We start from the raw sequence: 11177 nt of genomic DNA, 5'->3' as shown, positions 1-11177 counted from the left end.
GAGAGAGAGAGAGGAAAAAAGATTATTTTTTAAATCATACAGTTTCTTCTCGAGTGAGATTTGTTAATTCATTATTTCATTGTATTCCTTATCTCAAAATATAACTTTTCCATTGTATAAAGATTAAACACATTTTATCTATTCACTTGTTAATATATATTTATTTTAAAATAAAATTTTATTTATTTTAAAATATTTTTACTTTATTTTATTTTACGATATTAGAATGATATTAATGGCCTTGGGAAATAATAAAAAAATAGATAATTTTTCCACATATGATTTTTTTTTATTATAATAAATATTTATTCATCAGAAATAAAATAGGAATTAAAAACCTGATACATTTTATATAAATTTTCTTAGATATACGAAATATTACTTAAAAAGTATTTATCACTTTTTCATTTTTCGCAAAAAGCACTAAATGATTTTATTAATTATAGTTAAATTATGAATATCTCGCAAACAAAAATTACATTATAAGTAACTTATAAGAAAACTGTTTTCAAACATCAGTTTATGACCTCCTCTTTTCAATTCCGGCTTACAGAAATGATTTCACTTTAGTTGAGCTCAAATGAAAGAAAAAGATGAATACTTTACATAAAGCTCCCTTGAACTCTGAAAGCGTTGGAAATCACCGCAGAACAATAGATCTGATTAATGCGTGATAGTATCAGCAGCACACAGGTACGGGCAAGCAACGGACAGTCAATAGCAATTTAGACCATCAGCTTTCTGATTGTATCTAATAGATAGTATTCTGACATAGCCATTGACAGACCAGAACTGAAGCGACTCTCAATAAATCAGCATCGAGAGTCTCGATGGCAGTGTGATCCATATTTAGAAATAGCGTACTTCTATTAGCGAGCGTGAACCGTTTGTATTGATGGATACAAAATCCTTCTGTTCGGAGAACATTTGGCGAAAAGGAGGAATTAACAAGACGAGATAATAATCGATTAGATAAACTTCCTTGGAACATATATCGGCAAAGTAGTATAGAACTAGTGAGAGACAATTTGTCTTCATCAGTTCCTTATTGCTTATCTTATAATAGTATTGCAACAGATGTTCTCCACGTCTCATAATGCAGATACCAAAGAATTAATTTCTTAGTAGCAATGTGTCGACCTTTTTCCAACACAAGTGATAATTTCCCTTCCGCGCTCACGCATGATTAACGCGATAACTATAATGCCATTCTATAAAAAATAACACCCACACACATACGCACGCGTGCGCGCAGAAAACTGATTTTGCTAAAGTACACTGAAAAATTTGTGTTAAATTACATTTCAATATGTTCCAAATGTTCACTTAAATTTGATACAAAATTATTAATTTGATACAAAATGAATATGTCAGAAAATAATATTGTCTAAAAAATGAACATAAAAACGTAATATTTACACAATTTATAAGCAGTCATTTCTTTCATTAAAATTAATATTTATAATATGTTAAGTTAATACATTTTACTCACTTAGAATTTATATTTTAAAAAACATTGTTTATATGTTCACTTATATTGTTTGTATAATTGTTTTAACTAAGAAGTGTTGATGTATCGATTTAAATATCCAAATAACACAATCATATGTAAGGAAGCATTTGGGTGATATTTGAATATAATGTTGAAGATGATATGATAATAGTAGAACTGTAAGAAGCTATCCTCTATTGGGTTTTATATATACTATGTCTAACTAGAGAGGAGACATTTTCTTTTCTTTGTTGTATATCAATTAAGGTGTCTGCCTGTGATTACCAACCTCTTTTGTAACTTATTTTTGATAAGAATAAAATTGGTTCGCGATTAATCACTGACTCGTTCTCAATATTATGTTATGGGCTCAGGTACATTTGTCTCACAGCGCAAAGAATAAAAACGCGTAGACTGAGTTGAATTGTACAAAAAAAATCTTTTCGGAAAAATGACTGCATTGACAATATGCGAAGACAGCAGTGATCAGCTTCAACTCGATATACATCGAATCAAAAAGCTATGAGGTGCAGAAAATTGGAAAGATTGGAAATGAACTATTTCATTGTATTTTTCTCAATTTGACTTGATGTCAATTGTTAACGGTTCTCGATCGTGTCTAGTGAAACTCACAAATGATCGTGAATATTGAAGTGAGTTATTAGGTAATGAACAAAAAAAATTGATGAAATCAAAAAGTTTTCATGCGACGACAATTATTGACCTCAGTTTGTTCTGAACCAGCACATTACTGAGCAATTGATTAGGCGAATGACGAAGGAAATGTGATAAACCTCATAAGTGTTTATGAACAATCTAATACGCAATGCTTATACGTACTGCTAGATGAATTTTTTGAGAAACGTCGTGATCCTGCCGAACTCGTAGAAAACTTTGCAGTTGCAATATCTAACATTTTCGACTTTAATTAATAGTTGAATATTGAGAACGAAGATAGTTTATCAAAGTCGATATTGTATTATCGAATAATGCAAATTGCTGATCGACTACGAATTCTTAATTAACATTTGGACAACAATTTCGAAGGAAAAACGATCGACAAAGCATCGACTTTATTGAGCACCTTTGATCGAAAAAGAGTTGAAAGAAAATACCAATAAAACAGCGTTCTACAATTCGAAATCAGTAAGGCAGCATAGTCGAAAGATAGCGTAATAAATACGATAATTCTGTTGAGAAAACGAGCTCAAATTCTGTTTGATGCTATTACTGTAAAGAAAAAGGTCACAAATCGAGTGTTTGTACTAAAAAGAAAGCTGAAAAAATACATATACACAATAAGAAAAAAGCAAGAAATCAGGATCACAATTGAAGCAGAATGCGTCAAAGCAAAATATTATAAACAGAATGGTGGTTAGCCACATGTAATAATTCATGCGAACACCTGGATTTGCGATTCGGACGCATTAAAACATATGATTGCAAACAAGCAAGTGTTTTGTGATGTATACCAAGTTTGCTGCTCCTGCGAATGTCAAAGTGATAATTATTATATTCAAGCATTTGGTCAGATCAATATTGAGATGAAAGTCAACGATCAATGGATTCCTGGTCATCTTACGTCGACGTGGTGTGTTCTGATGACGTCCTGAGATTGTAAGAAATCTGTTTTCAATTAAGCAGGCTTCTGAAAATGGAGTAACATGAGTCTTCGATAATAAGTCAGAATATATCGACAGTTTAGTTATAACTGATACGTGGCAGAACAGCAACTGCATAATGATCATGCCAGTTCATGTTCTAGATAATCCCGTGCAAGTCAGCTTAGCTGTTTTGGAAACTTTCTTTTTTACAAATTTGGCATGGACGCATGGGACATCAAGACATATGCGCGAAATCTTGGAACGCAGTTGGTCAACAACCGGAAAATTCTGCGAGAGATGTATGAAAGGAAAAGCATCGTTTACTGTTCGTCTCATGAAAGAATTGTCCCAAATCTATATATGAACAAATTCATGCAGATATCTGTGATCGAAATTCGATGTCTCTGCATATTTTGAATATTTTGTTACATTTAAGGATGATTTTAGCAATTATCGGATTTACTTTCTCAAGAGGAAAGACGAGATCGCTTCACGCTTGGAATTTTTTTCTTTCTTTTCTAAATGAATGTGACGCTCTAGGTCATAGAGTCAAAATCTTTCGAAGCGGAAATGAATTCGACTGCGTCAAGGAAATTTTGGAGAAACGAGGTATCAAGTTCGAGATGTCGGTCCTTATATTCCTGAGCAAAATGGAGTGGCTGAACAGAGCAACTACATGTCGATAGCTCATCATGTAGTTGAGCTTGCTCGGTCAATATTGTCCGTCAGCAATTTGCTTAGAAACTTGTGTTCACACTGTTAAGACACTGCCAAGAACGCGATCAATAATACTGGAAAATCGTCTGTAGCTAATAAAACTCCTTATGAGCTATAGACTAGAATGAAGTCAAAAAATAATCTTGCTCTCTCATTTGCACATTCGGAACGGAAGGTTACGTTCATATTCCAAGTCAATTTCAATCAAAGATTGATAACAAGAGAGTCCCGGTAAAATGGTCGGTTACGTTAATGAATGATGGATACAAGATATATCTTCCATCGAAACACAGAATCGTGAAGACGCGAGACGTTCTGTTCAAACCCGAGAGTATATACAATGAATGATTCAGTAGAGTTCTGTTGAGTTTTCTAGAAACTATTGATGAAAATAACGTGACTGAACAGAACAGTAAGGAGGAAAGATTAGACGATGATAATGTTTCGGATAATTTCCTCGACTTCAAATCAAAGGATTTTATTAAGCATGATACACGTCTTCAACGAAAGCCAGCTTGGATGTCATTTGATAATTATGAAATTGAATACCATCCTGAAAGGAAACCAAATACATGCAGTGCAATGTTAATGACTGCTGTTCGGGAGGAAGGTGACTTTCAAATAACCTTCGATTAGGTTAAGAAATCTGATGAGAGAAAAGAAAGGCTCATGGCCAGAGATGAAAGAAGAAATGAAATCACTAGCTGAAACAAAAATCTATGAGTTAGTGGATCCTCCAGAAAAACAAAAGATCTTTGGAAATCATTGGATATTTCTGATTAAAATGAAATCAGATGGTTCTGTTGATCGATATCGTGGAATAGTCATCAAAGATTATGCTTAAAAAGAGGGTATAGATTATAATCAGACTTTCTCTCCTGTTGCACGTTACAGTCCGTGTTGTTCTGACTGTAACAGTCGCTGAAAACTTCCATCTAAGTCAGTTCGACGTAAAACCCGCATTTTTGTATGGTGACATTAATGAGGAAAAATATGCATCAACCTGAAGATTCTTGATGAGTAGCAATCGAGTTTGTCGTCTGAGAAGAAGTTTATACGGTCTAAAGCAAGCGCCTCACTGCTGAAATTCTCGATTCGACAAATTCGAGAAACAACAGAATAATCGTCAGTTCTGCGATTCTCCTCTATATATGCGTCAAACGGTAACATATTAATTTTTTAATTAAAAAAATTGCAATTTACATAGACGATGATTTGATTGCGGGTTTAAATCAAAAGGAAGAAAGAATTCATTCAGAAGCTGAAATCTAATTTCAAGATTACTGTAGGATCTCTTGAAAATTTCTTAGGTGTGCAAATTGAAAAAAGAACTAATGGAATCTTTGTTAGCTAGCAAGTTTACACCGAGAAGATCTTAGAACGTTTCCAGATGAAGACTTGTTCGATGGCTACTCCAAGCGATCTGAATAAAGATGCTTAATGCTCAATGTGTCCTCTCAGCAATGTTTTTTATCGGTGAGCAATGGGCTGTCTGACGTATTTGGCACTGCCACGCGTCCTGATATCGCCTTTATAATGTCAAAGGTGGCTCGCTCCATGGACAGACCGACGAAAGGTGACTGGGTCGACGTAAAACGGATTTTCAAATATCTGCGAGGCACTAAGGAATACAGTATCCTATAGAAGAAAATGGATTATCTGCAGGCATATTCTGATGCAGATTTTGTCGGAGACCCCAAAACAAGGCGTTCGATGAACGGATTCATAACTTTTCGATGGAGGCGCAATTTATTGGATGAGCAGACTATAGAAATCAGTAGCGCTTTCTACTACGGAGTTTGTATCAGCAAGCGGAGATGCTAAGGAACTGATTTGGCAGTTTGCAAGTGAAATTTGTAACAAGAGAATCAGGAAATTTATATTGTTTGTTGATAATGCCGGGGCAGTAAAACTAGCTAAGAATCTTGAATTCTATAAAGATCTAAACACATCGAAGTTCGATACTATTTCGTTCGAGAACGATAGCTAGATGAAACTGAGTGTCAAACACATTGATGGACAACTTTAATTAGCGGACATTTTTACAAAATCTTTAAACAGTAACAGATTTATTAATTTGAGAAGTCTGATGGGCGTTAAAATTTAGATGTAATTGCTAAGTAGTTCCGTTCTTTATTTACTTCCTCTTTGTATTTAATATGTTTAGTTTTTACAGTTTTCTATTAGGAGAAAATATTGAAAATAATAACAATAAAACTGTAAGGAGCTGTTTTCTATTGGGTTTTATATATATTATGTCGAATTAGAGAGGAGACATTTTTTTTTCTTTATATATATATCAAGATGTCCGCCGCTGTGATTATGTATCAACGTTTTTTCTAAATGTTCTGTTTATTTTTGATAAAAATAAAACTTCTGGTTCGATTCATTAATCACTGATTCGTTCTCTACATCACATAATAAAATTATGAAAAAATTGCAGATTATTTTAAATCACAATCATTTAAAAATAATATGACAAGTTTGATGATAGTTTACTATTCTGGATCATAAATTATTTTAATAAATAACAGTATTTTTTATACTACTCTAAAATTTTAATATGTGCTATAATAAAAATGTATTATATAAAATGAATAACAAAAATCTTAACTTTTTAATATAAGCATCGTCTGCACTAATTGTTGTTTATCAGTAATCTCGGCCCCTGATTACTCAGCCAAGAACTCTGCATTGATGGTGGCGACATAGAATCAGACGGCGGTTTGGCGAAATCAGTAGCTACACACTTAAGCATCAGGTTATGTGCTCGCCTGTGGCGCGCTGAAAGTGAACGAGACAGCGAGTTACTTTTTACACTAATTTCACTAATCTCACTTGTTTCAAGCGATCGAAAATGCTTTCTCAGCCGTTCCGTGGCCCTAGGCACCAATAAGGCGCGGGAAGGAGAAGGAGGGGTGGAGCATTCTAAATAACATATAAGTTTTAATATTAAATTGTAGTAATAGTGTACCCTTCCTATTAATTCAGAATAGTAATTCAGAATAATCCAGAATAGTATAAATCATGTTAAAACGCAACAATTTACGAGATATTTAATTTACGATTTTTTATGCGTATTATATAGTATACTTCTTCTTCATAAACTCGAATAGCAAGAATAGTTCAGTAGAAGTAGAATTTTAAAAACCGGAAAAAATTATAAACCAGTATTTCTCTTCACGAAAATCTCGAAAGGTCATCAGAGAAGAAAGGCGTCTGTTTGAGAGTCGAAACTTGTGAAGAAAATATGCGAAAAAAATCGAATAGTTACAAAAAGCACGTTTTTCGCTTATAAAACGAAAGATATTGATTGTATGGAAAAAAACTCGGTATAAAAAAGAGATATTCGAAATACCTACAAAATGAGACATGGAACATTAAAAAAAAATGGATCTATTAGTTTAATAGAAAAAAATAAAAAATACCGAAAAACACCTTTTTTCATTCGCTCTCTATTCATTGAGATTTCAACACAAAGCTTTGAAATTCTCATAAAATGTAGCCCTCGTAATGACGAACAAATTTACCTCTGAATAAGCCTGAAATGTTCATTAATTTTTGCAAAAAGCTATTTGTTCATTAAAAATCTATCTGCGGAAAACTTAATTTCTTCAACTTTGAGCACAGCAATTTACAGAGGTGATTTTTCTTCTTCAAGAGTTGCACTATCATGTACACTTAATAACAAAACGATTTTTTGCAGTTAAACTATTATAAAATGATTTTAAAAAGTGGGTATCTTTTTCCATATAAAAAAATGGAAATAATTTTGTTAATATGCATCATATCAAATAGCCATCTGAAGCATTCAAAATCTGACATTTTTCTACAAATTTAGGAAGAAAGATTACCCTTCGATTATCAGGAGCCGAGATAATAATTTTTTTTACAAAAAATCACTGTGGTTCTAGTTCTTAAGGTTAAGAGTTCCGTCTGGCACCAATTTATCAAGAAAGAATTGAATTTGCTGAAAGAATTGAATTTGCTTAAAAAAATCTCGAATTGTAACCATGAAATTTTTAGTTTAAAAAATTTTTTCTTTCTTGAATTTTTATTTTTTCGATTTATTACTAAAAAATCACGTTTGAGTATGGAACGCATGTCCGATTAACATATTTGAGTCATATGAGTTATGTTTCTTTATTTAATATAAAAAATGTTCAATTGGATAATTAAATGTATAGAATTATCAGTACAAAATTGTTTTTGTGAATTTAATTGCAGATGCAAATATGACATATGTGATAAATCGAAAAAATAAAAATTTAAGAAACAAAAAATTAAAAATTTCATGGTTACAATTACTTTACGAAACATTTAAGTTATTTGTTTATCTCGTCGTGCTATCCCAAATTTGAAAAAAATCAGATTTCCACATCAATTTATTGCTGAAAAAATGTAAATTTAGCAAATTTTAACGCATTTTAACGCGAAATCAAATACATGCGAATTGTCGAGGACCAATTTTCCCCACTTGATTGCGCACCAGTTTTCTTCACTTCGCCCGGCGCACTGTCTCGCTCGCGTTCTTCAACTTTCCAATGATTTTAAAAAATTTTTTCGGCAACAAAAAATTCGAGAATTTTTCAATAGCAAATTCAATTCTGCCTTGACAAATTATGCTAGACGGAACTCTTAATCTTAAGAACTAGAGCCACAGTGATTTTTTGAAAAAAATTGTTATCTCCGTTTCTAATAATCAGAGAGTAATCTTTTTTTTTTTAAATTCGTAGAAAAATGTCAGATTTTGAATGCTTCACATGGCTATTTGATATGATGCATATTAATAAAATTATTTCCATTTTTTTTATAAAAATTATATTATAAAAAACGGAAAAAGATATCCTACTTTTTAAAGGCGTTTTATTATAGTTTAACAATTAATTGAACTGCAATTAAACAATTAGTTTAACTGCAAAAAAATCGTTTTGTTATTAAGTGTACGATAGTCTACCTGAATATAGGTTCACTTTACATGCCTTTTACTGACTGTCAAGGGAAGAAAGAACAGTTTTCATCGATTTTTATAAGTGTTTTAAAGTAATCTCTTCATTTCATTTTATCCAAATTGTCTTTATTTAATAATGGCACACAATATAATGTTCCTCGCTTCTGACGTCACGATTCCAACATGGCCGCTGCGACTAGTCAGGAGTCTTAATTCGGAATGATTTTGGTGTTTTCTGAATGATGCTAACATCTTTTCATGTATTCGTAGCGTATTGTTCGATAATCTTCTCGTTCTATCTGTCAAAATCAAAGTGTGCACATGTAATCTGTCTATAACGTCCAATAAATCATTTATATCTTCTATTTTGATCAACTAACAAATTAATAGAACGACTAACCAGTTGACTGACAGACTGACTAATCGCTGGAGGCTATGCGAAAATTTATAGTAAAGATGTGACAATATGATCATTTTGAAAAAGAATCCTTAGTCCAAATATGATATCATGCAAAAATATAATGCCTCGGTTAAAGATTCATACCTCAGCCAAAAGTATACGAAAAATGAAGATCATCTCAGGATTTTATGTATTATACTTACATCATCAATGCTTTACATCAGCAGCAAAGATACAATGCTTCGAACAAAAGTATATTCGGTCAAAAAGTATATGAGAAGACGTCGATTATAATGTTATTGCAAATTTCTATATTGTATGGGTATAAAACTGTGTTGTTTAATAAAAACGGAATATTTTGAACACAACTTATATCTGTATACATATATATATGTATATATGTATGTATAGTTTGTTTAAAGTATAAATATTAACATAATATTTGTAAAAATGATACCCATATATTAACACCCCATAAATTAACACTCAGATGTTCTAAAAATTCTGTATAACTAGACAACCGATTCAAATATATGTATTATTTATATTATATCGATCCAATCTATATAGAAACTGGAAGCATATTTTTTTCAGAAAATTAACATTTATTATGTATTAATTAACACATATTTAATTCATTCGTCTTAAAATTTATATTTTAAAACAAATTATTTTTATGTTACTTGTTCACTTATTCATAAATTGTGTCATTTTGATACTAATAAATATTGAATATCAATTTTCAGTAAATTCTTTAAATGACATAATCGTATATTTTATTATATTGAATTAACACTCGAATATTATAAAAAATTTAACACAAACAACAACGTGAATAGATCGTTTCCAATACAAATTTTACTGCGTATAGAAGAAATCAATTTGGCATGAAGACGTCAAATTTATGAAAGCAACTGATTGTAATGTATCTGTAAAGAAAAAATGCTTGTATTTGTTGCAGATACTACATGGCTACTTCGGAACGCGAATCGGCAGTTCAGCATTTGTACAGAGTATCACTGGATCTAGGGTACAAGTCGACGTGTTTGACTTGTAACATTGTCAAAGAGAGTGATGGCAGTCGCTGTTTGTATAACAGTGCTAAATTCTCCATTGACAATTCGCATTACGTGCTTACTTGCGCCGGGCCTGGAGTACCCGATATAGCTATCTACAATAAGGTATGTATATATCTGATGCTTTTCTATTTTATAGCACTTCCTAAAACTCGTAAATTATTTTCAAATTTGAAAAAGTGTTTTATTTAAATTTCTTTAATAAAGAATTTAAAGAAATTTTGCTAAAATATAAAAATAAGATTTTTATATTATCAGTTATTCATTGGTAGCAAATAGGTAATTAAACTGGTTTGAATTTAATTAATAAAAAAGATATAAATCTTTAGAGTTAGCAGCGATGAGTAATTATTATTCGAAACACAAAAAATTATGTACTTATTTTTTGATTAAATACAGATACGCGATAGGTTTATATACATAATATATATATACATAAAATTATATATACATAAAAACTTCAGAATGGCATAGAATATAATTATGCATTACATGATTTGCATGAATTATGCATAAATTCCAATCTTTGAGATTAATATCCAATTAATATCCATAATTCAAAATAATAAGCATAATTCGTAAAATTTGGATCTTTAATTTCATCGAAAGGAATCGTAATAGGTCTCATATATTCTCGCTTTCTCTCGTACTAGTTCCAGCTTTGAATGTTATTGCTGAATAGCATGTTTGATAGATTTCATCAATCATTACGTTATATACGATCCGAATTTCTACAAATTTGGATCTCTTTCGAATAGAATGAGAGAGAGAGAGAGAGAGAGAGAGAGAGAGAGAGAGAGAGAGAGAGGAGGAGGAGGAGGAGGAGAGAGAGAGAGAGCGCGGAGAGAGAGAGAGAGGAGGAGGGAGGGAGGTAGAGATATATTATAGTTGTAGTACTACCTTTACCTTTACCTTACGTTACGTTACTACTTAACTT

At 31.6% G+C, this 11177-nt stretch overlaps 1 protein-coding gene across 1 annotated transcript in view; it reads left to right on the top strand.

Annotated features, from left to right (window-relative positions):
* Nucleotides 1-11177, top strand: part of LOC105622139 (venom dipeptidyl peptidase 4) — a 250397-nt gene that overhangs the window by 149640 nt on the left and 89580 nt on the right. The window contains exon 7 of the mRNA XM_012203573.1: nucleotides 10126-10345. Within this exon, the coding sequence (XP_012058963.1) occupies nucleotides 10126-10345 (220 nt within the window). The remainder of the gene's footprint in view (nucleotides 1-10125; nucleotides 10346-11177) is intronic.

This window comes from Atta cephalotes (assembly GCF_000143395.1).
Source record: "Atta cephalotes unplaced genomic scaffold scaffold00040, whole genome shotgun sequence".
Lineage (NCBI taxonomy): Eukaryota > Metazoa > Arthropoda > Insecta > Hymenoptera > Formicidae > Atta > Atta cephalotes.
Note: the sequence above shows the minus strand (reverse complement) of the source record. Positions and strands in the feature narration are given on the sequence as shown.